This window comes from Lissotriton helveticus, chromosome 7, assembly GCF_964261635.1.
Source record: "Lissotriton helveticus chromosome 7, aLisHel1.1, whole genome shotgun sequence".
NCBI classification, from domain to species: Eukaryota; Metazoa; Chordata; class Amphibia; order Caudata; family Salamandridae; genus Lissotriton; species Lissotriton helveticus.
Window position 1 is genome coordinate 147,351,300 of NC_136068.1, and position 25,686 is coordinate 147,376,985.

General features: G+C 46.1%; 1 protein-coding gene across 4 annotated transcripts in view; it reads left to right on the forward strand.

Annotated features, from left to right (window-relative positions):
* Window positions 1-25,686, forward strand: part of SYCP2 (synaptonemal complex protein 2) — a 2,783,385-nt gene that overhangs the window by 1,334,761 nt on the left and 1,422,938 nt on the right. For all 4 annotated transcript variants that reach the window (XM_078651823.1, XM_078651822.1, XM_078651824.1 and 1 more), the window contains one exon: window positions 18,397-18,845. In XM_078651823.1, the coding sequence (XP_078507949.1) occupies window positions 18,397-18,845 (449 nt within the window). The remainder of the gene's footprint in view (window positions 1-18,396; window positions 18,846-25,686) is intronic.

A 25,686-nucleotide genomic window follows, 5' to 3' on the forward strand; every position in this document is an offset into this window, starting at 1 on the left:
GATAGGGATGCCAGGTTTTAAGCCCTGTGAGGACTGCGACCGACTGATGTCGGTCACCGACCCTCACCGTCGATGTCTCCACTGTCTCGGAGTCGACCACGACGACAAGACCTGTTCCGACTGCCGGGCCTTAACTTCGAAAGCTAGGCGGGAGCGGTCCCGCAAGCGACTCGAGCTCCGGCAGTCGGCCCCGCACCGCGAGAGGTCCCGGTCTGGACGGAGGTCGAGGGACCGGTCGCGGGAGCGGAGCCATCATAGCTCCGGGAGTCGACATCACTCCTCAGGGTCGAAGTCGTCAGGTAAGCACAAGAAGTCGAAGAGACGTCATCGCTCTTCCGACTCCCCCCGACGTTCGCGTGACGCGGCCAGGGGTTCGGGTGACACCGCCCACGCGGCTCCGTCGGAGTCATGGGCGTCGCGTCCGGCCCCATACCCTCCGGTTCCTGGGCCGCGTGCGACGCCGGAGGAGATCGAGCGGTTCCTCATTGCCATGAGGTTCCTCACTCCCCTGGCGGGCTCCGCGGCGCCTTCGGGCCCAGCGGACCCGTCTGGCTTAGGCCCCGACGCCGTCGGGTGCTTCGGCCCCGACGCCGTCGGGTGCTTCGGCCCTGGCGCCGTCGGGTGCTTCGGCCCCGGGGCCCCCGGCGCCGCAGGCCCCCACTGGATCCGATTCCGGATCCGGGTCGTCACTGGTTGACCTAAAGACCTCCCCGGCGCCAGTCCCTCAGGTGTCACCCCCGGCGCCGTCTTCGGACGCCGCCGTCCCCGATGCCTCCCTCGCTCCGGTTCCAGCCGCTGGGCGCCGCTTTCAACGCCGTTTGGAGACTTTTACTTCAATGAACCAGCCCCATCCTTTGACACCCCTGAATATCAGGAGATGGGTGATGAGGAGAATTGGGAGGGGTCTGAGGACCCTCTGACACGGGAGTGTCAGTCCCAGGAGGACTGGAAAGGTGAACTTGGGGATGCCAGTGGTCTGGATACCTCGCCGGACACTGGTTTTGTCTCACCTCCTACCGTGGCTACGGAGGAGGGGTAGCCTACAGTGTGGTGCTGACGCGGGCGGCCAAGGCCTTGGGCCTTGAGCTCCCCGTCGCGGCCGTGAGGACTAACCTCTTCACTGAGGTCCTTAAACCGCAGTCAAGCTCGGCTGAGCCTCTGCTGCCGTTTAATGAGGCCTTGACCAACGTTCTTTTGTAGATAGGAACGTGGCCAGACACCACTGCTCAGCCCCGGGCGACCCTTGTTTCCTGTCCACCCACCCCACCCCCGAGCGCCTGGTTATTTAGGCTTCGAATTCCCAGACCGCATTTCCGTCGGCTCCGCCTGACAGGGAATCCAAGAGGTATGAGCAATACGGTAAGAAGGTATTCTCCTCCCTGAGTCTGGGACTGCGGTCTTCCAACACCGCATGCCTCTTGGGCCGTTACACCCACTCCCTGTGGGATACGGTCGCGGACGTGCGGCCAGAATGCCCGTTGGAGGTACGGGCTAAACTCGGCCAAGCCCTTGTGGAGGGCCGAGATGCGGCACGTTATTCTATCCGGTGTGGACTGGATACCACCGACTCACTGGGCAGAGCGATGGCAACGACGGTGGCGATTCGTCGCCACACCTGGTTGAGGTCCGCCAACTTCTCGCTGACACTCTTGGACATGCCGTTTGATGGCCGTCGCCTTTTTGGCGACAAGGCAGACCATGCGCTTGAGCGCTTTAAGGACTCCAGGGCTACGGCCAAGTCCTTGGGCCTCTCTGCCCGCGCCAGCAATCGGATACCTTTCGCTCCTTTCGTGGCAAAGGAAGGGGTGTACCCACACGTGCTGCCAGCCACGCACTGCAGAGTAATACCCAACACGGTGGCGGCCGTGGAAACCGCCGTGGCGGCGGTCGGGGACAATGGCGAGGACAGTCCACACCTTCCCCCGCAGCATCCGCCTCAAAACCCTCCTAGTCCGTGCTTTCAGGCCCATGTGTCGCCAGTGGGGGGCAGGGTTCCCATCACCTCCTCCACTGGCGCACTGTCACATCGGACAGGTGGGTGCTGCAAATCGTCCGAAGGGGCTACTCCCTCCCCTTCGAGGCAACTCCTCCAGCCATGCCACCGCAGAACCACTGTGTATCGGGGAATCATTTGCAATTTCTGCAGGAGGAAGTTACAGCCCTCTTGGCCAAGGGGGCCATCGAGCGCGTTCCTGGGCCAGAAGTAGGGTGTGGTTGCTACTCCCTCTACTTTTTGGTACCCAAGAAGGGCAAAGGGGGCCTACGCCCTATCTTGGACCTAAGGAACGTCAACGGCTTCCTCCGGAAGGAGAAGTCCAAAATGCTGACACTGGCTCAGGTCTTGGCTGCCCTGGACCCGGGAGACTGGATGGTAGCGTTGGACTTGCAGGACGCTTATTTCCATATCCCCATCCTGCCGGCCCACCGGCGCTACCTGCGGTTCACGGTTGGCCACGAGCACTTTCAGTTTACCGTGCTCCCCTTCGGCCTTACCAGCGCCCCACGGATGTTCACAAAGGTGATGGCGGTGGTCGCGGCTCATCTGCGCAGGTTAGGGGTTTCAGTCTTCCCCTACCTCGACGACTGGTTGTTGAAGGCTGGCTCACCCCAAACAGTCGTCAGCCACCTCCAGACTACGTCAGATCTTCTGCACCAGCTGGGGTTCTCCATCAATGTGCCGAAGTCACACCTGTGCCCCTCTCAGAAGTTCCTTTTCATCGAAGCGGTTCTCGACTCTGCGCAGTTTCGGGTTTATCCACCCGGACAGCGGGTCCGGGATATTCAGGCTCTGATTCCTCTCTTTCAGCCTCTATCCCGGGTCTCGGTCAGGTTGACGCTGCGGATTCTGGGGCTGATGGCCTCCTGCATCCTTCTGGTGCATCACGCCCGGTGGCGGATGCGGGCTCTGCAGTGGGACCTGAAGTTTCAGTGGGCCCAGCATCAGGGCAACCTATCCGACTATGTCCTGATCTCGGAGGGCACTGCGAGACAGCTGCAGTGGTGGCTCACGGACCGTGATTTGGTCAGCGGCAGATCCCTCTCCCTTCCCCAACCGGAGCACATAGTTGTGACGGACGCGTCCCTCCAGGGCTGGGGAGGCCACATGGGAGAGGCGGAGATCAGAGGCCTCTGGTCTCCGGCGGAGTCCCGGCTCCATATGAACCTTTTGGAGCTGCGGGCGATTCGTCTAGCACTGAAGGCATACCTCCCCTCTGTTCGGGGGAGTGTAGTGCAGGTGTTCACGGACAACACCACCGCCATGTGGTACTGGAACAAACAGGGCTCAGCGCCTCTGACAGTGGCTGGAACATCAGGGCGTGACTTTGGTGGTTCAACACCTGGCAGGTTTGCTGAACGCCAGGGCGGACGAGCTCAGCTGTCGGTGCATGATGGATCACGAATGGCGTCTGAACTCGGACGTGGCGCAAGGCCTCTTTCAGCAGTGGGGAGAGCCTTGGTTAGATCTATTCGCCACCGAAGAGAACACGCAATGTCATCAGTTCTGCGCGTTGGAATTTCCAAGGCGGCACTCGCTCGGAGACGCATTTCGTCGCGAGTGAAGTTGCGGTCTGTTGTACGCCTTTCCGCCTATACCACTTCTGCCCAGAGTGCTGAAGAAGATCAAGCGCGACCGGGCCCAAGTCATCTTTGTGGCTCCGGACTGGGCACGAAGGTACTGGTATCCAGAGCTACTCAGTATGTCAGTGGATCCCCCAGTTCATCTGCCTCTTCAGGAGGACCTTCTGTCGCAGCAGCAGGGGACGGTCCTCCACCCGAACCTGTCCAGTCTCCACCTCCATGTTTGGAGATTGAGCGGCGACTGTTGAGGCCATTTGACTTGCCTCCTGAAGTCTGTAATGTCATTCTGGCAGCCAGGCGTCCCTCCACAAAATCGGTATACGCCTGCAGGTGGCATACATTTGTGGCATGGTGCACAGCAAAGGCTGTGGATCCACTTTCTGCCCCTCTTTCTGAGGTTCTTCTCTTCCTTCTTTCTCTTGCCCAGCAGGGCTCTGCTCTGGGCACTGTCAAGGGCTACCTTTCTGACCTTTCAGCCTTTCTAAGGCTGCCTGATCAACCTTCTTTGTTCAAGTCCCCTTTTGTAAATCGTTTTCTGAAGGGCATCACACACATGTTCCCTCCTGTTCCGTTTGTGATGCCTCAGTGGGACTTGAACCTTGTTCTTACATTTCTGATGTGCGCTCCCTTTGAGCCACTTCACAACTGCCCTCTCTGCCTTCTCACTCTGAAGACTGCTTTCCTGGTTGCCATCACCTCTGCCAGGAGAGTGAGTGAGCTCCAGGCTCTTTCATCTAAACCCCCTTTCCTTTCTGTCCATCCGGACAAGGTTGTGTTGCAGACTAGGCCATCTTTCCTGCCCAAGGTTGTCACAGCTTTCACATCGGGCAGTCTATCACCTTGCCCACCTTCTTTCCGCCACCGCATCCCTCTAAAGAGGAAGAGCGGCTCCACCGTCTGGACCCAAAACTTGCGCTCTCTTACTATCTGGATCGCACACGCCAGTTCCGGGTCGATGACCAACTCTTTGTTGGTAACGTGGGCGCTAAGAATGGAAAGGCGGTGCACAAGCGGACCATCTCTCGGTGGATCATCTTGTGTATCCAGGCATGTTACTCCTTGGCTAAAAAGGATCCCCCTGTAGGATTGCGGGCTCATTCCACTCGGGCCACGGCGACTACAACTGCCCTGGGCCGGGGAGTGCCCTTGCAGGACATTTACCAGGCAGCTACGTGGGCCTCGCTGCACACGTTTGCAAGACACTATTGCCTGGACAGTCAAGTCCGGAGGGACGGCTTCTTTGGCCGTTCCGTCCTCCAGGACTTTCTGGTGTGATTATTGGTTCGCAGACCCACCACCGGGCTTGGTATTGCTGGGGTATCTATTCTAAGGTAAGGAATCTATCACTAACGTGTCTCTTTCAGATGCACAAGTTACTACTTGTGTAACGATATATCTGTAAGAGACATTAGTTAGTGGTAGATTCCTTACCGACCCACCCATCCTCCCCGTTCTGCGAACCGATATCTAGGGTTAAGGTCATCCCCTTCAGGGCCCTAGTTTCAATGGCACCAGTGTTCGTTTTTAACATGGCTTTGTGTTTCTGGCGCGGAAAAGCTGTGTCTAAGAACTGACGTCAGCACGCGGAGGCGGCGTCTAAGTACTCCGATGATGTCATCACGGCACCGCCGACGACGGACGCGGAGCCGCAGACGACGCCTACCGACGCGCAAGGGTACTGCTACGCAAACATTTCCGGATCCAGTCTGACGCCTGGGGATATAGGTAAGGAATCTATCACTAACTAATGTCTCTTACAGATATATCTTTACACAAGTAGTAACTTGTGCATCAGAAGGCTCTGTAAGTGGAAGCTGTGGAGAGTAACCTTTAGGCTTTGTCCAGAAGGAGGGTAAAGCAGCTTGTTTTACCAAATCTAATCTTATTGGTATAGGTTAAGTGAGAAAGAACCACACAGTGTGTTTGGAAAAATAGGTATGTATTATAAGATTATAATATTAGAATATAATATTATAAGATGTATTATACTCACTAACACACAACAGTATCTCCTACGCAGAGATATGACACAATGCACCCAAAACAGGTAGGTAGCACAAATACACAGTGGTTGCCAGGGGAGACCAAACCATATTCTAACATAGTGGGGTGCAAATCTTTACTCGAGTCAAGACTGTACCCAGAAGACGTAGAAGTGCTGGGGACCCAAGTAATCACCTGAGGTAAGTAACCAGGAGTCCCACGTAGGCAGTGTGCAGAGTGGGAAAACGACTACGTGCTCAATTCAAGTCAATGGGTAAGTTGATGTTGCAATTTTAAAGATGACGGACCCTTCCCAGTGGACACTGAAGATACCCAGTGGAAGATAGAAGGTTGAAGAGCCACCTCACCTGTGGATACCCTAGGAACCAGGATATCTACACCAAGGAAGCTGGGTGCCTAGGTGTGAAGCGGCGTCAGAAAAACCGCTGTCAAACTGAATGGAGGACTTCAGGATGATGCAGCTTTTGGAAAAGGTGAAAGAGTCCGGTGGAACCCAAAGGTGGTTTCAAGTCGAGATGTACCTGAAAGCAGAGGGGACAGTCTATGCCACTCAGGATTACCAGGAGGCACGGAAGACGAATGCCCACCAATGCCGGGACATGGAGGAGAGTTGACGATGACCTTGAAGCTGCAGCTGTGTGAACCAGGAAGCTCTGTGGAAGACCAGGAGCTGTTCAAGAACTGTCCCACGTCAGATGTCGAGAGTTGAGGGGTCGGTGTCTGCCAAGTGCACGAACAAGCCTGGGCAACTACAAACAACGTGGCAAGCGAAAAAGGTGCAGCGGTAGGACCAGCAAGGATTGAGGGACTCACCACAAGTCTGTCACATCTGGACCGAGGATATGGATCTCAATTTTTTGGGCATTACCTGGCCCTGACAATTCCCTCTTGTCTCCGGCGCAATACACTGGAGCGATTACTCTGGACCTTACAAGACGTGTTCTGTTGAGGACTCACTTTGCTCTACCCAAGACCTTTGGCTTTGGGCACTCTTTAGCCCATTTGTGTCCAGCACAACACACTGGAGAACTTACTTCAGAAACCTATTGACTTGCTATCATCTAGGTTTCGCCAAGTCATATTTTAACCCCTAATGAAGTTCTCTGAGGAGAACAAAAAGCGTTGGTTGAGCTGAAGTTATCATTATAGTCTGAGAATATTATTTCAAAATAAAGACTTTACCTACTACAAGATTGCCTTGGACTTCTTTTGCCTGGTGCAGGCCCACTCGTAATCGTATTATTTAATTTGTTGTGCATCTGTCCAGCCTTATTATCTCCTACATCCATCTTTAAGAATGCTACAAATAAGATCATATCGACCGACTGTAATTAAGCTATTAGAAGACTGTGAGTTTCTTGACCCTCACTGCTAAGGAGCTGGAAAAATTGAGGAAACCTCCATAAGCTCCTTTCTAATGAGTCACAAGGGAATGTAATGGACGGATTTTAAGATTATAGTGTTTTGTTTGACAATTATGAACATTCTAATCTAGATGCCTCTGTCTTCTAGTTGAGTTTAAACTATTCATTTGATAAGTAATCCAGCTAGACAAGTCACAATTTAAGAGGAAATAAAAAAACACACACTGCAATTTAGAGCTTATGGCAACATCTAAGATTATTAAAGATTAATAAAAAGTGTTTTGAACAATTAAGAAGCCTAACGCATACAATATTTTCGCATATCTCACATCAAACTTTAAATAGGTCTATTTTTGATTATGAGCAAAATGTAAGTTTACATTTCTACCTATGCTGCAATGCCTCATCTCTCATACAAGACTACATTGATATTTTAATAATTAAAACTATGTGTACTGAGATTCCTCAGCTCTCATACAAGAATACATTTAAATCTATCATAGTCAAAAACCCCTTACAGCTCATCTCATTACAGCCTTGTTATGTGTCCTGTTTGTATGATACAAAAATTGAATACAGGGTAACACTTTATTATCACAGGCCAACAATAATATATTCTGACATTGGCACATTAGTAAGTACTGCTAGTTGGATTTAGGCTAGGATTCATTAGTTCTTTTTCACAAAAAGAAATGTATATATGTTTTATTCCGTTTTACATCTATTGTTACATAATTTAAAGTTCAAAAATGTCATTTTGCTCACTAGTTTCTGCAACTATCATCTACTTCCCCAATTTGTCGTACAATATTCAGTTAATTTTGGTCTGTGATTCACCTAAGTTAAAATCTAGCAAACTTTATACAAACCAGTTGGGGTGAGATGATTTCCTCCACTCTTTGCAAAACTGAATTGATGATATAATCTCATGTATTCATTGCCATTTTAACCTAATTACACAATATAGCTGAATCACCTCACGGCTTTCAACCGCACCCCCCTCATTATAGACTCAGGCAAATCTCTCTGAATCACCCTGGACAGACACCTGAGCCTGAACAATCATATCAGCAACGTGTGTAGAGGAACAAATCACTTGATGAGAACACTTAGAAATATCAAACCATTCCTTCCACAAACTGAGTTCAAGCGTTCATCTTACCAAGATTAGACTATGGCAGCGCCACGCTCTGTGGCCTTCCCAAATACGCCTTGGCTCCACTAAGGGCATCTCTGAATGCTGCGGCCAGACTGGTTACAGGTGCCTAACAAAATGTGCACATATCCCCAGTACTAAAATCTCTTAAATGGTTGCTCTATGAAGCTCGAATCCAGTTAAAGATTGCCGTTCTGGCGCACAAAGATCTCCACTTGAAAACTCACAGGTACCAAGCGCAAAAACTATCCTGCGGGGATAGAGCCTCAAGAAGCGCTAAAAACTTTCCTCTTGAAACCACAAATATTTAGGAAAAAGAGAACTCGCCAGCGAGCCTTCTCTAGCGCCCCCCCCCCCCCCAAAGATATGGAGCTCTCTTCCACCGGAAATACACAGAATCTCCTCAACGACTGCTTTCAAACTGGAAGCCAAAAGATTCTTAATGAACAAATTCCTACCTTAATTGGGTTAGGTTCACCTGCTCAAGAACATTGACACTACAACCACAAGACCATCATTGGATGCTGCTCTTCTTTACCTCATAGTGTGCCCCCGTTTAGTCCGCTATGTATTTGCTTATTGTATTTCTCTCCTTGGACCCATGCGTCTTGTGACTATGTGATTATTCTTGCTTTTATTCCTACTTAATGTCGATATCATAAATGTTACCCTCCTTCCATCCTTTTTGTAAAGCGCTCTGACATCCTTCGAGATCTTGTCTGCGCTATATAAAACTTTATAAATAAATAAAAATATAGTTACACTCATAATGTATCAATATTGCATTTGTGCATGCTTGGGATATGATATTGTAAAATGAATCATGCAGTTGTTGAATTGTTAAAAGGTTGATCTTTATTATATATGAGATGTGATTCTGATGCATTTTATGGCTTAGTAAGCCGAATAAAGTTATATAATTAGTTGGATTTCCACAAAAAAGACAATAATGTGGTATTTCTTAAAACCATTATATAACAAACGTGCACAGCTGGAAAGTGTATTGTCATTTAAGGAGCACAACAATTGTAGTTTTCCTTGCCACACTATACTCCTTACAATCATATGTGATTTACCAGCTCATTGCCTTGTTTCAAACTGAAACCAGTTTAGTGGCAAGTTTGGGTGCTGGCATTGTCCACAGGAGGATGAAGTCACTGTTTCAGGAAAAGAGCACTGTAGAGTATTTCCTTATATGCTGAAAACCCAAAAGGTCCACCAAGAACACTCAGTACTATAAAATCAGATGACACAGTGCAATAGCTAATATCGAGAGTGGACTTTCTGATTTCAGTGTAAGAGGGATCAAAGGTCCCATGTTGTCCATGTTTTTAAAACATTTTTGTGTGATCACAGAGTTTTTGATTGAGTACATGCATGATGTCTGTAGTGAAATTGGGACATTGTTGCTGACCATCTGGTTCACTAAAAAATATAAGCATCATTCATACTCTTTTTATGAAAAAGTCATAGTTAATCTCTATTTGAAACAGATAAAACCCACACTGGATGTTAGCCAACTTCCAAGGTCTGTTGCTAAACTACCATACTGGAAGGTCGCTGAGTTTCGAAACTTTATTTTATGGAATGCCTGTGTTGAAACATGTTTTTGACAGATCGCACTATTTGCACTTTTGCGTACTTGTAAAAGCAGTTTAGAAGCTATTAAATGACAACATTACCCAGGAAGATTTAAATATAGCAGAACAGTGTTTACTTTTGTTTGTGCAATTGTTTAATGATTTATATGAAAAACGATTTTTGACAATGAATGTTCATCAATTGTTCCATTTATTAGGAGCAGCAAGGCCTCTGTTAACTGCTAATTGTTTTGTTTTTGAAGATCTTAATGGGTGCCTTTTACAACACGTGCATGGTACTGTAGGCATAGAAACACAAATTCTAGGTTCAGTAAACATGATATCTGTGTTAATGGAAAATCATTTGCCTCCCGATAGTGTTGAGGCAGAATTTTGCCAGAGTATGATGTGTTCATTTAATAGAAATAGAGAATGATATTTAAAAATCGAAATTTACAGCATTGGTTTTACATACCCTTACAGAGAATGAATATACAGCGGTAACTCAGAGCACTCATATTTTAGGCTCTGATGTAGTAGCCTATGACAAAATAATTTTAGAACAAAGCAGTCTCCTTGTTTAGAGCTCAAAATACACTCGTATGCAGAGGAGAGATAAAAGTGTAATAAAATATGAAAGAGAACCTGGACTATTTTCCTATGGCAGGGTCACTAGATTCATTCAGTGTAAACATGCAAACTTGTCTATTAACCTAGCACTCATGGTTTCATCTAAGTGGGAATCCTATGACATCAGGGAACCAGTTCATCTGGTAGTAGTGGATAACAACATCACAGCTATCAGAATATCAATGATAAAATGTGCCTGCTTTTATATTCAGGTGGAAAATGAATCATTTGTAAGTGAAATGCCAAATCGACTTAAAATAGATTATGCCAAAGCATGATGCAAAGTTCTCTATATACATGTCTCTTGGTATACTGCTTTTGATTTGAAATCACCTAAGTCAGTGTTCTTAACCTGTGTTCCAGGGACCCCTAGCGGTCTGCGACATTACACAGGGGTCCACGAATGCTTTTAAAACATAATAATGTTGACCGAATAATAAAGTATATATCAATTTAAATGCAAAATGTACCACTGAAAATTCTAAAATGTTCTGTAAATGTACAGCAATACAAAATTGGAGTCTAATAATTAGTTTGGTATCCTCAGACTGATTTTTGAGAGCAGAGCAAGTACATCAAATAGAATACATTATGGCCAATCGGTGATCTCAATTGAAGTTAGAAATGCTTCAACTTTCCCATTAAAAGTAAAATGTTGGTTATTTTACTTTTCTTTGGGAATTAAATAAAATATTTCATCATTTGTGTATTTGTATGATGAATGCTTGTTTCCGCGATTTTGTGTATTGTTTTGCTGTTCAAATCATCAAATATCAAGATGGCTAGATAAAGAATATGCCTCCAGTGATTACGTAATATGCAGCATTCCTTTTTGTTACATAATGTATTTTATCCTGCCATATAATGTCATGCTTCATTGACACTTAATTTCAGTGACCCTACATATAATGGTCAATGTTCATTTTAATAATTTATTTTTATTTATTTATTTAGGAAGTTTTCTATAGCGCTGTCAAGACCCGGAGGTAGCAGAGCGCTTTACAGTAATAGAATGACAAAAATCTGTATAAACATATCCATAACATAAACATGAACATAACATATGTAAGGTATAAGCATTCAATGAGTGACATTGTAAGCGGAACATGGGTGAGTTGCCGAGCTTCTTTGGTTATGGGATTCACTGTAGTCACATAGTTCAGGGGTTGCTTGCTGACCCCGGTTATCCACAGCCAAGGGAGCGGATCAGGAACAAGGATTTGAGTTGCCTTTTTAATTCCACAAAAGAAGGAATAGTTCTGATGTGCGGGGGGATGGAGTTCCAGATTTTGGGGGCGTTTCCGGTGAAGGAGCAGTCCGCTGTTCTTTTCTTTCTGGTTTTGGGTAGGATGAGCAGGAAGGAGTTAGAGCTTCTCAGATTCCTGGCTTGGCCTGCTTTTTTGAGTTTATTAGCCAGGTATTCTGGTTTGCCGGTATGGAGGGCTTTGTGGGTTAGGCAGGCCGTTCTGAAGTTACTACGCATTTCTACTGGGAGCCATTTGAGTTCCTTGAGTGCTGGGGAGATGTGACCTGATTTTTTGATGCCGGTAATCATTCTAGCTGCAGCATGTAGTGTTGTTTTGATCGGTGCCAAGTTCGATTTCGGGATGCCTGTTAGGATTGCGTTCCCATAGTCTAGTCTTGACGGTACCAGCGATTGAGTGGCCTGTTTGAGATCCTTGTTAGGAATGTAGGGTTTGATCTTGTTCAACAGTCTGAGGTTAAAGAAAGCACCTTTGGCTGCATTCTTGACGTGTTTTACCATGTTTAGTTTGGGGTCTATGATGATGCCAAGAAATTTAACAGAGTCGGCTAGAGTAAGATTTCCTTTAAGCGAATCGATTGCTTTTAGCCATTCGGTGATTTGAGGGTTGTCTTCCTTGTTCGAGATGAGGAGTGTCTCAGTTTTGTCTGGATTCGGTTTCAAGTGATTGTTTGTCAGCCATTGTTGAACATCTTTCAGGACATCATTTAGTCTATGTATGTCAGTGAGAGAGGAAGTTTCCAGATAGATTTGTGTATCGTCCGCGTGAAAGAGGTGAAAGCGGATGTTGGCTTTTCTGAGTTGCTTGGAGAGTGGTTCCATATAGATGTTAAAAAGCTGAGGCGAGAGCACCGAACCTTGGGGGACGCCCTTATTGACCTGTTGGATTTCGGAGGTGAAATTCTTGATTTTTATTATTTGTGTTCGGTTGTATATGAATGAGGAGAACCATTTGAGAACTACTTCACCGAGGCCAGCTCTTTCTTGAAGAGTGTTGGTGAGGAGTTTGTGATCCGTTTTAGGGAGCTGTTTATGATGTTGTCCCATATAGGTGCAAGAGAGTGTTTCATTTTCATGATTAGTGAGGGAGGGATGGGGTCAGAGATATGAGCTGATGGTTTGGAGGACGAGATCGGCAAGATTATCTCTGCGTCTGGGATGGGGCGGAAGCTAAGCCAGGGGGTGCTCAAAGAGCCGGGAGAGAGAGCCTGATGAGCAGCTGAACTGGTCTTCTTGGGGTGTGAATTGTTGGGGTCAAGTGAAAGTTCAATTTTTGTGATCTTTTCGTTGAAGAAGTGGGCGAAATTGTCACTAAGATCTTTGGACGCTAGCACAGAAGAAGACAGTGGTTTGGACGTTTGTTGCCTGATGATGCTGAAAAGTTCCTTTGGTCTATTTTTGGCTTTGTCCAGTGCCTCGCGAAAGAAGCTGGATTTTTTGTTTTTGATGTGGTTGTTGTATATCCTTCGGGCTGCTTTCAGTTGATCACAAAGGATGGCCGTTGGGTTGTTTCTCCACTTTCTTTCCTTGGCTCTTAGAGTTCTCCTTTCTGCGTTGAACCACGTTTTGGAAGGGATAACTCTGCTTCTTTTGAGCTTTAGTGGCGCAAGTTTGTCGAGTATTGACACTAGCTCGGAGTTGTAGCAGTCGATGAGCTCATTGGTGGAAAGGTGCGCTTTGTTGGCCGGAACAAGAGAGCTTAACTGATCGTCCAGGATATCCAGGGGTGTTTGAGAGAGGTTTCTTGTCCATTTGGGGGGCCTGGGGGGTTTATGTGAGGTTCTGGGGTGATTGATATGAAAGAGGATCATGTGGTGGTCTGACCAGTCGACGGGAAGAATGTGGTTGATCGTGATTGATTTCTTTTGTGAGATGATAGCATCCAGTGTGACTCCTTTGTAATGAGTCTCCTCGGTGCAATGTTGTTGCAGGTTGTTATCATGAAGGAGGCTGGATAGCGATTGGATTAGGGGATTGTGTGTCTCATTCCAGCGAAGATTCAGATCCCCAAGAATTAGGTTATTGGAGTCACCGAGTGCGCCTTGTGCAATCAGGTCGGAAAGTTGTACTCCAAAAGGGTTGTTTTTACCTGGGGGGTGGTAAAGCAGGTGACACCGTAGAGAGTCTTTGTCATTGGTCTTGATGATGGTGGATAGGCATTCGAATGAATCGTAGTCAAAAGAGGTGGTTTCCGAGATATCCAGGCTGTCCTTGTGGATGATAGCCACCCCTCCTCCCCTATGCTCTATCCTGTCTTTGGTAATGAGGGAGAAGCCAGGTGGTACCAGCAAGTCAAGGCAGGGAGGGGATATCTTATTTAGCCAGGTCTCTGTGAGGAACGCAATGTCAATATCGTGAGTGAGGATGGCTTCAGCTAGTTCTGTTGCGTGCAGTGAGGCAGATCTACAGTTGATTAGCAAGCAATTGGAGAATTGCTCCTGATTGCTGGCCGATGTATCTTTGATCTCCCTTGGTATGGCGGTGAGGACCGGGTATCTCTGAGGTTTAGTGCTGGGAGGGACTTTCCGGTGACCTGTGATTACTTGGATTTTGGATTTGGGAGAATCTAAGGCGGGGGTGTTGTATGTGGCGGCTAGTAGGACTGCTTCGCTGTCTGACATAGGTGCTGCTGATCTTAAAGGCCTTGAAGTCAAGTGTTTTGTGTCTGATAGGGGGTTTGGAGGAGTGTGGGAAGGAGTATGAGTTTTGGACCTAGGGAAGGGGTTTCCGGTTTTTGCAGTCTGCTGTAGGCAGGATTGCGAGATCTTGAGGGGGGGATAGTGAAGCAGGGTACTAGAGGTTTCTGTGGGCCTAGGAGAGCTGTTAGCGTTGCCGGAGTGAGCCGTCAGCGGGGGGCATTTGGAGGGTCGGTGGGCTATACCTAGGTTAGAAAGGATCTCCAGTAGGCCCTGGGTGATTGTGACAATCTGGCTTTCGAGAGCCACGAGGCGTTGTGACACAGAGTTGAGGGAGGGGATGGGGGTATCTGGGGTAGCGCCAGGTGTGTTGTGGTTCGGGTTGAGGGGTCCGGGGAGAGGACAGGGGAAGGGGAGGGGAAGGTGCAGGATGAGGCTCATGGGATCAGGTTGAGGGATCAGGGTGCGGTTGATGGGATCAGGTTGAGGGATCAGGGGAGAAGGCGGGGGAAGGGGAGGGGAAGGGACAGGGGAGGGCTTTGAGTGACTATGAGCAGGGATGAGACTCGAGGGGAGGGGGGTTACTGAAGACGGAGGACGGGGAGGGGAAGGGACAGGGGGAGGCTTTGAGTGACTGTGAGTTGGGATGAAGTTTGTTGGGCGTGAGGTTCCCGGAGGCGAGGAAGTATTGTCAGTAGGGGGATGAGGGAGGCGGTAACTGGGGGAGGTGTGGCTGTTGGAAGAGGGGATTGAAGGAGGGGTTGGAGTTTCCTGTTGTGGCTGATTGGTAGTAAATGGCCGTTGTGAGACAACGGGGCGAGGGGGGGCGTAGTAGGCAGGAAAGATATCACGGAGGAGAGGATCATAGTCTTCTCTGTTAGTAGTGAGGGAGGGCGGAGAGGGGGTTGCGGCGTGGTGAGGTAGGGTTGGGGAGGTTGATCTTAATGTGGGGAAAAGGACGTCGAAGGCTTCAAGGTTCTCGTTATTGGCCTGGATAAGGACCGTGCCGTTGGTGTAGATGGTCACCGTAGTGTAGCCTCTACCGACCGATCTAAAAAGGAGTATAGTGGTAAGTTTGCAACTATGGGGAGTGGATGTGGTTTTGGCGACAAATAGTTGCGTTCTGATCACGGAGATCCAGTAATCAGGTCTCTCAGTATGGAATATAAGGTCCATCTTAGTCGGACCATTTGCAGACGAGTGGTAGATGTCTGTGATTAGGGTTTCCCTATGTTAACGGATAAGTTTCTGTTTGAAAGAGCGTCTCGATTTAATAGAAAGGAGGGGGGGAGATGATGGTGAAGGAGTTACGGCTGTGGGGTTTCAGGTGGGTAGATAATACTTGAGGGGAAGGGGAAGGTCGGTCTCGAGCCATCCTGAAGGTAGTGAAGGGCGTGAGAGTACCTAGTTTAGTTACGGTGTTGCGCTAGGTGACGCGACCCACCAAGGTTGTATCTGGTGTCCGCGAGCCGGAGAGTCCTTGAAGACAGCCAAATTGTAGACGATCCAGCATCAACTAGAGGATTGCGGGGAGGGCGATGTTGGCGGCTGAAGGTGGCTCCGGTACCTGTAAGTTTCGCTCTGGAGGTGTCCTGGGGTCACGGGAAGGCAGGAGAGCGTCGATCACGTTAACATGTGATCGGACGGACAGTCCCTGCTTTCCGATAGCGTGAGTCAGGCTGCACTTCCTTGCTTAGAGGTGGGCTAGAAGGTATGGAGCTAAGGCGCCAGCTTTGTTAGAGGGCAGAGTTTGAGCGTTTAAAGCAGTCATAGTGCCCGAGTTGGGCCACAGATTGTGGAAAGGCTAGCGTTACTTCTTTGTTGACTGTTCGACAGGCTACAGTGATGCCCTACCGTGTCTCACGTATCTAACATGAGCACATGTTCGACTCGTACAAGGAGTGCGCCGGGCCTTTCAGGGCAGTATGTTCCTCATGGTTGGGTCTGGGCAGGACGACCTGTACCTCCTTGGTGCGCTGCAGGTAGGGGGGGGGGGTAACTGGGGTGCCAGGTGTACTATAGATAGGAGGGCAGGAATCTGGGAGGTCAGGTGTACAAGGTGTGAAACGAACAATGTACTCACTGTTGCAGGAGAGACTGGAGCGCAAGGGGAAATAACACGTTGCGGGCCCCTAGCCCGGTGTAGGATCCTCAAAAGTGCTTCAGTTTCTTTAGGGGTTTGACGAGGCTTTGGGGAAATAATGTTAGGCATTAATCATTTTAACAGTGGTTGCTTGTTTTACCTGTCTTGTACAAAAAGAAAAAGAAAATGGCAAAAATAAAAAAAATGTTAAAAAATAACCTGTGACTTATACACTGTTCTGTATAATTGAAAACTTATATGTCATTTTGCTGTTATCTGCAATTGATCGTGCAATCATCCAACAGTTCTAGCAAAACTGAAACCAAGCAGTGGATATGCCATTGAAGTAAACCGCAATTCATGTTAAAATCACCTGAAGAAAAACATCTGATTGAAAACAAAATGGTACCATTGGAGGTATCAGATACTAATTTTCAACTCATCCTAAAGTCACCAGGAACAATCTCATCTTGTAAAGTAATCAAATACTTATTTTCAAGTCATTCTTTATTCATCAGGCTGAGCTTTTACGCTTTGCTGATGACTTCAAGACCTTGATGACGTCTGATGATGTGAAAATTACTTCTAATGTAGTTAGATGATCACTGATGACTCTAGGATAGCTTCTAAAGTAATCTTGTTTGACCTGGGGTGCTACATGGCTAAATACTCACTAGGTCCCAAAGGGGTGAATTTTTGGCTATGCCAGTGCTTGTTTTGTTGGCCTCCATAGAAAAACACTGGCAAGGCTGGAAATAAAACAGCCGAATCGGCAATACTAACTTGGGCTGAGGTCAAGAGAAGCGCTCTCCCACCTCCCCCTGTACGCCTTTTTCCTCCCTCCTCAGTGAAGCCTCTGTGAAACCGGTGATTTGGGCTGCATACTTCTGATACCACCATTTTGAATTGCCCATTGGGCGTGCACTCTTTTGCCTCTGAGCTCACGTCAGGACATGGAAGAGCCCCACCATTCGCCACTGCACTGTGTTTTTCTTGGCAGCAGAACAATATGCTCAAATTTGGTTTGTACTTGGGCAACTGCACACAGTCCGGAGCTAGAACTGCTGCAGCAGCTCACTAAAGAATGCGGCCATATCTTGTAGGACGAGAGTCTACTTTGAGACATGTCAATATTTCAACAGGAAAGAGAGAGATAGGGAATTAAAATTGGAGAAATTCATTTTCCAAATAGACCAACATTTAACAAGGCAAATTTAGGTGGCAAATAGCTCAAATAAAGCCATCTATGGATTTATAATTCGTAAGTCTGTTTTCGTGTATGATATCCATCCCCCCCTTTCAATTGGATTTAAGTGTATGTTCATGAAAGGGATTGGTCTATAAGTGTTTCATAAGTATAACATTTTAAATCTCTTGCTACAAAATTTCTTGCAAGGTGGACTACAGTCTTTCCTGCCATGCCTTTTTTATTTGACCCCTTAGTGTGGGTCTATTTAAATAGGTAATTATTGTACCACTCTGTATCTTGCATACTCTTGAATAATCTTGAAAACAGCATGACAAGAGAGACAGGTGAATCGTGATCCATCTGGACTTCAAAGAGAGGGCTCTGATATGAGATTAAAATGTATAAATGTTGGCATATATACAATACCTACCTTAACAAAGTTTAAGGCTCTGCTTCTAAGCTTTACTTCCACTATCATAAACTAGATAAAGGTTTTAAGTTCTAAAAAGTGTATAAGGGTCAGAGAAAACAAATAAATTATGTGAAAGATGGTGAAAGAGAGGAGAGAAAGAGAACCGTATACATGATAAAAGTGTGCAGAGGTTTCGGGGCCAGCAAATGAAAAATCAAGCGTATAATGACCCTAACCTACTGTCCAAATATGAATCCATTGTAAAGGTTGTGTGTCATGTAATAGGGAATACTTTAAGACTGTTGAGCTATTCTGGGTGCCTCAATGCCACTAAACGATGTTGTCAATATGTTTTAAATATTTACTGCAATACGATCTATATATTTAAAAATAAACCATAACATTGTAGAAAACGGGTCACCATTTAGCCAAATGATATTTACATTGTAAGTGCAAGAGTATTTTATTCTTATCACTTTTTTATTGTTTTTCTTTAAAGATCAGATGTTCAGCGATCAAGTTATAAAACAGCGGGCCTTTTATTCAATATTTGAAGGCAAAGACTCTCCTAAACAAGAAATGAAGAAGTGTGGTAAAAATGTAAATATAGAACACAATTTAAGAGAATCACTTGAGGAACTAAAAAAGGAAAACGACGAAGCAGTTACTGTTCGACCATTGAAAAATCCTTTGCAGATGAAAACTAATAGTAGGCATGTGTTGAAAAGTAAAGAACAAACAGACTTTTGCAGAAAATCTGCAACGTCTTTTGAAGACAGTCATCTTGCCTCAACAGTTGAAGAGCATGGGAAGTGTTCCATAAAACCCAAAACAGCTACAGATGTTTGCAACACCATTAAGTCTTTCAAAAAGGATACCAGGATTCGGAGATCTGAGCAGACGATAGGGCCTGACCATACTTCAAGTACCAGAAAACCCAGACAAATGGTGATATTTTATTATTTACCTTTTTTTAATTTAATGAATAGTGTCATTTTGTACACAAACGTGTAATTTATGATTGCAGTTGCAAACACTCATTGCACTCAACGCTATATCTTGGGTCTCTTTATAATGCAAGGGCACTGTACCTAGCAGCAGGATAGGTAGCCAACATGTGAGGATAGAGGCACGTACACACACACATATGTGTGTATGTGTGTGTGTGTGTGTGTGTGTGTGTGTGTGTGAATATATATATATATATATATAATGAGAATTTGCGACAGTAAATGCATAAACCTAGAGGAGAAACCTAGCATCTATGTGGGTTTAAAGTTAGACAGTATGCCTCCTGATTATCAAATAAAAAAATAACGATGAGACAGAATATCGAGGGCAGAATATCCGAAGTAAATTATCAACAGGTAAATAAGTCTAGATTTTCTTTAACAAACTCTACATATTTGGATCTACATTGTACATATAACTTTAAGGCACACAGATGAGGAGTTAGGAACAGTAAATCTAAACTTCCCTATAGGCATTTAACTTTCGATATTTTGTCCCTTGCTATTCAGGCCTCAGTTATAGTAGGCCACAGTATTGTTGAAGACGATATTCATTAGAACAATTGTTTACGCGAGAGGTTTAGGAAGCTGACTCTTTATATAGCATTCTAAAAAGAAATATACTGTGCAAAGAGTCCGGGTATTCCCTTATAAGTGGACAGGAGCTTGTTCTAACAATCCTAGGGTGCTCTTCTAGAGGGTATTGTTGTTTGAACAGCCTTAGGCTTATTAGAGAGGAGTGTTAGACATCAACAATACACAGAGAGTCAAGAAATAATACACACAACTCAAGTAAGTAAGGATTTCTAAAGCGCGCAAATACAGAGGCGTCTTGGCATTAGCGTCCTACAGCTGAGCTAACAGAAAGAAAATACCTAATTAGTGCTGGAGACAAAGAGCCATGTCTTCAAAGATTTCCTAAAGAGAGCTCGGTTTGTTTGAGATCTCATAGAAAAATGGCATAGAATTCCAGAGTTTGCAGGCTAAGTGAGAAAAGCTTCTGCCTCCCAAATTAGCCTTCTTTATTTTAGGATTGACCACTAATTTAGCTATAGATGATCTTAGGTGATCTCGAGAGTCATGCTATGTAAAGGTCTTCTGAAAGTAGAGAGGACCAGATCCATGCAGTGCTTTGTGCGCCATCCGCAAGGCCTTAAATGTGACCCTTCCAACAACAGGCAACCAGTGAAGATCCTGAATACTCTTTGAAGTGGAGTTGAAGTGGGGATTTTTAGAAGCAGGTGAGCTAACACATTTTGCAAGGACTGGAGCTTTGATTGGGGACATTAGTGAATTCCCAAATACAGAGTGTTACATTATCTATTTTAGATAGAATTAAGGCAACAACTACCATTTCTCCATGTCTACGGGAAAAAATGGGAGGATCTTTTTAATTATCTTCAATAGATAGAAACAAGAGGATGTAATATGGTTAATCTGTTCGGAGAAACAGAGTTGGCCATCAAATATGACCCCACGGTTTTTTCACTTTCCGAACTGAAAAAGGAGGCGGGCCTAAATTAACAGGCCACTGTGAGAAGTTAGCCTGGCATATGATGTCCACTATTCTAGTGGGCACCTTGCACCCGTCTAAACGACCCTTATTGATAGTGGTTGTAAAGTTAACCTTATAGACAAGCTATCCTAGTGGTAGCATGGACCAGCAGTCATAGGCTAAAACGTCAGAGAGCATGTAAAGCAAGCTGTTTTACCAATTATAATCCCTTGAATACCAAATGAAATGACACCACACAAGGTATATATGAAATGTATATGTATTTATTTCTAACACAACCCCTCTGCACTCTTTATGAGGTCAGAGATCGAGATACAGCACAGCTTGCACATGCCTAAGGCCGCCCCTGGTGTGATGTGTGGTTAAGGGTTTGTTTTTATCTACCCATCCAGTGTGAGTCTCGCTCAAGAAAGTGCTAGAGCATTCTTCTGGTAACAAGAAATTTCTCATGCAGCTGGCTGTGGAGGAATGTCGATCTCAAAGGATGTGCGCAGCAGTGTTTTACCACCTGTGGCGGGTTGAACGCAGGCCCTACGGGCAACCCTTGCTGCACAGTGGAGTAACGCAAACTGTTGGATTTTCCTTGCAGAACTTGATGAAGGGCTCCTGACTCTCTCATATCTCACCAATAATCATTTGCCTTGGCTGAATGGGCACTCTAAAGGGACCTGGGGTCTCCCTGCACCGCAGTGACCTGTATTAATGTTTTCTGCAGACTTTAGTTGCATCTCAGGGACAATGTCACTGAGCAGGAACACGCAGACTACTCTGCTTGCAGTCATACAGCTTCACGCTCAGGGGATTAGAGTGCAGCACGAGATCATATAGAAAAAGAATGCTCCTCTGACAACGTCACAGGGTTCTGACACGCTTACGATTACAGTCATTTTATGTTATTTAACACTCAATAACGGATTAAGAAGACACCACAAAGACTCTTCCCTGATCAGTTTCCCATGAGGTAGCATAAGTATGGTAGCTATGATTAGACAGGGCAAGGATCTTCACATTAAGCATGGTCTTCCAGGGAAGGCTGCCTTTATGGCAGAAGACCATAGATACTGACTGGACTGAACATATGATAGTATGTGAAAGGTGCTCTATCAGCACAGATAGAAGACCGTAAAATATACATTTCAAATCCTACCAGATGACATCAACATCAATTTCACCTTTTGGATGTCTGAATAAATTGCACTAAGAACTTAGTCTACATATTATCTCATGAATGATGGAAATTAATGAACCAAATTATTTCACGTTATATATGGTTATATAAATAAACCTAACCATTGAATTCATAGGCATCCCCCTCAGCCCCAACTGCCCCCCGTACATACTTCCAACAGTACCTGGACTGAGAGAGGATAACTTGAGATGTCACAGAATTTGCTTTCAGTTTTGTTACTCCAGGTGGTTGGAAGGGGAGGGGGGTTGTTATATCGGGTATATCATGGTGTACCAGTCAGGGTTATTTGGTAGAAGATGTGCACTGTGTCCTTCAGTGACTGTATAGCTGGAAAACAATTTATCCTAATCTTTTAAAGAATGTATATTGCACTTGTATGTACATATTACATAAAGCTTGTTACAAAAATCAATAACGTTTATTTAAAAAAATTATTTATTTGACAGGAGTCTGTGATTTCATGTAATACATATCACCAAATTAATCAAATAGTCTCTGCCGTCATCTCTATTACAGGGGTTATTGTATTATCAACTCACCCCATTCAACTATGGCGTCCTAAATGTTGCTGTTGTGTAGTTAATTAACACCTTCGCAATTTATTATTACATAGGAGTTGAGATAGTCCCAAAGTCTCATCATTTTTCTATTCAATGTGTAAATTCCAAGTGTAAAAATAAATTATAAGATAAGAAACCACAAGCTCATTCTTCAGGAATCAATATTCAAAATTTAAAAATGCATATATAATCATTTAACGTCTATAAAAGGCAAATTTCCTCACATAAGCCGGCATCTGCAACATAAACAAAAACAACGGTAAGTTTGTGTGGATTCTGCTGTAGTGGTGCATACTGACACCATCTTATAGACCATATTGCAGTGGTCATCCTATAAAAAGTTAACTCAGAACTTTATCTGCCTGATTCAGCCTGTTATTCAAGTACATAGCCAGCAAGGTTTTAACTTCCACATTTTTCGCGTTGTGAGAAGTTAGCCTGGCATATGATGTCCACTGTTCTAGTGGGCACCTTGCACCAGTCTAATCGAACCTTATTGATGGTGGTTGTAAAGTCAACCTTATAGACAAGCTACCCTAGTGGTAGCATGGACCAGCAGTCTTAGGCTAAAACTTCAGAGAGCATGTGAAGCAAGCTGTTTTACCAATTATAATCCCTTGAATACCAAATGAAAGGACATCACACAAGGTATATATCAAATATATATGTATTTATTTCTAACACAACCCCTCTGCACTCTTTATGAGGTCAGAGATCGAAGTACATCACAAGTTACTCAATTAGCATACGATAAGTTGCACAAATACAGTTATGCCCTAGGGGCCTCACAAACCATATACTAAATAAGTGGTATAACCACTTCAGAAATAGTGAATAGGCCTAGGGGATCGCTGGGGCTACACTAAACAACCAAAGGTTAGGAAGTAGGAGACGCAGCAGTGTCTAAACACAGTCGCGAGTTACCATTGACTTATAATGGAGAACGAAGAAGTTACAAAGTTACTGTTGTAGGGCACTTCCGGATGGACTACGGTGAAACCCCTTTAAACTAGGACACTTGGATAGTCAATACCCACGGGAGCACCGGAGTACTCGAGTTACCTCACCCAGGGAAAACTTTTCGTGTTGGGTTTCGTCGATGCTTTCAATGGAGACCTGCAAAAGAAGTGCTGCAGGCGGCCGAAGGAAGAGTGTCCTGGTGGATCCAAGGGTGGATCAAGGAGTTGAAGAACCTGAAAGCAGAGGGGAAGGAGTCTGGGTCACTAGCCAGTGACTAGGATGGAACCAGGTGATGTCGCGATGCAAACAGGTGAAAAGGTGAAGCTTGTCTCTGCAGCCACGAGGACCATGAGGTGTCGACGACAACCAGGAGCTGGAGTCCAGCTGTCCCACGAAGGCTCTAGTTGACTGCGGTATCGGTATCCGGATTGGACCCAACAAGCCTTGGTAACCGCAACCCACGTAGGATGTGAAGATTCGCTTCAGTTCAGACCAGCAAGGTCTGAGGCGCTTCTCTTTTGGAAGGAAGCTGGAGCAAGCCCTGAGCAACCAGGCAAGCATTGGAAAATCAAAGGATCGTCTTCAGAGGGCTCACTAGCCAACGGACTAGCAACTGGGAAGACGCGTCGAGCTGAAATGCAGGAGCAGGCCCCACGCGGCACTCGTGGAGTGTGAGGGGCTGAGCTTTGGTGCAGATGCTGCTCGGGTCTGGGGCTTCTCTTACCCCAATGCACAACTGCGAGGGTGCCTCGGTCGTTGCACAATTAGCAAAGTGCAGGTAGTCCAGGATAACCGGTCCCACGTCTCTCGTGTCCGCCACCGGTCTCAGCTTTGCTGTGGATGTGGATCGAAGTCGGAGAAGTCTGGAAGTCCAGTTTCTGAGTCGCTGAGTTGTCGGGTTCCTGCTGGAGCGTCGACAAAGCAAACCAGCAAGTTACTGGTGGTGCCTGTTTGAACAGGGTGGTCACTCCTTGACCACAAGGGAGATCTTCTTCAGTCTTCTAGTCAGCATAGAATGTCGAAGTCCAAGGGTTTCGTGTCGTAGTTTCTTTCCAGGGTAATCTGATGTCTCTAGACACAGCTCCTAACTTATACCAAACTAAGGGGCTGGATTACCTGCTCGGTCCCTCCTATGGGTGGACCTTGAGAAGGGGGTGGTTACACCCCTTTCTCTTTGTCCAGTTTTGCGCCAGAGCTGGGGCTGGAGTGCCCCAGCAACTGGTTTGAACCGGGTTATGCATGGAGCACCTTGTGTGCCCCAGGCAGTGTCTCATTTTGCATGCCTTACTGCCCCAATACACTAAAAGCCTGTCTAGGGAGGTGCTAGCACCTCCCAAGGCAGGAAACCTATTGTCCAGGACTCCCCTGTCGGAGTTTTGTCCAGCAGCAGGAGGTCAGACTCGTGTTTGTGGCAGCAGCATCCATTTTGTAATGCTGAGGCTCTGTTTAACTTTAACCGGGTAAAGCAGTAACCAACATGTCTTCTCCCTCTAGAAGGGTGGAATGCTATCCCCACCGCCAGAATTGGTGGGGGGGTAGTATTCCAAAGCGTATGGCACCTACAAGACATGTTTTGATAAAGCCAAACCAAAGTTAGCATTAACCGCAAGGATTATAATGCACTTAAGAGTATATGGTATGGCATACTCTGTGATGACGTCGACTCTGGTGGTGACATCAGCTGAGTCATAAAGGTCCCCTCAGGTGCACGGACATCAGTTTCTTTTATTCCGCACTGCAACATGGATCCAGAGAAGCGGTTCCTCAGGCCATTTTCTAGCCTACCTTGACATTTTTTGTCGGATGGAAGTGTGCCTTTCATGTCTTCAACCCGTTAATAATAATGAGGTGTCCCAGTACCTCACAGAAACGGGAGTATTAACAGTATACAGCAACAATTGGTCCTGTCGAGAAATGTGATATTTATTATGGGAAATGAAATTGATCCTGCTATACTAGGAACATCCTCTCAATGGTGCACTATCTACGTTGAAATAATTAAGCTAATTACATATGTAAGTGGCATACAAAAAGTGCATCACATGAGACATAATCCAAAAAACAGGACACTTGACACGATCCAATAAGCAGAGAAAATGACTCCGTTGGGCATCCGTTCATTCCTGGAAAAATTGTTCAAACATATACTTATTCCTTTAACCCTTGTGGGTCTTGTGCATGTCTGATGTCGGCCACAAACCCTCATTCCATTTGTAATTGGTGTTTGAGAGAACACCATGACTCAGAAGATTGTGGCTAATTTCAGAAGCTGAACCAGAAGGCTCTCAAGGAATGCTGGTTACAGGAGCCGGGGACATTCCCGTGGACGTCACTTCTAACCATCGATGTCCCAAGGTCAGTGCAGGCAGTTGAAGTTGCGGCATCATCTGACTTTGCCGCATGGAGACTTCGTCTCTCAGGGCTCCTCCTGCTCAGGGCTCCTCCTGTTCGCCGGTTGAGGAGGACATGCATGACTCCACCCTGCTCCTCTCCGTCTTTCCGGGAGCCGGGACGTTGGCCCAAATGAGAGACTATTATAACTCTCTACATCTTA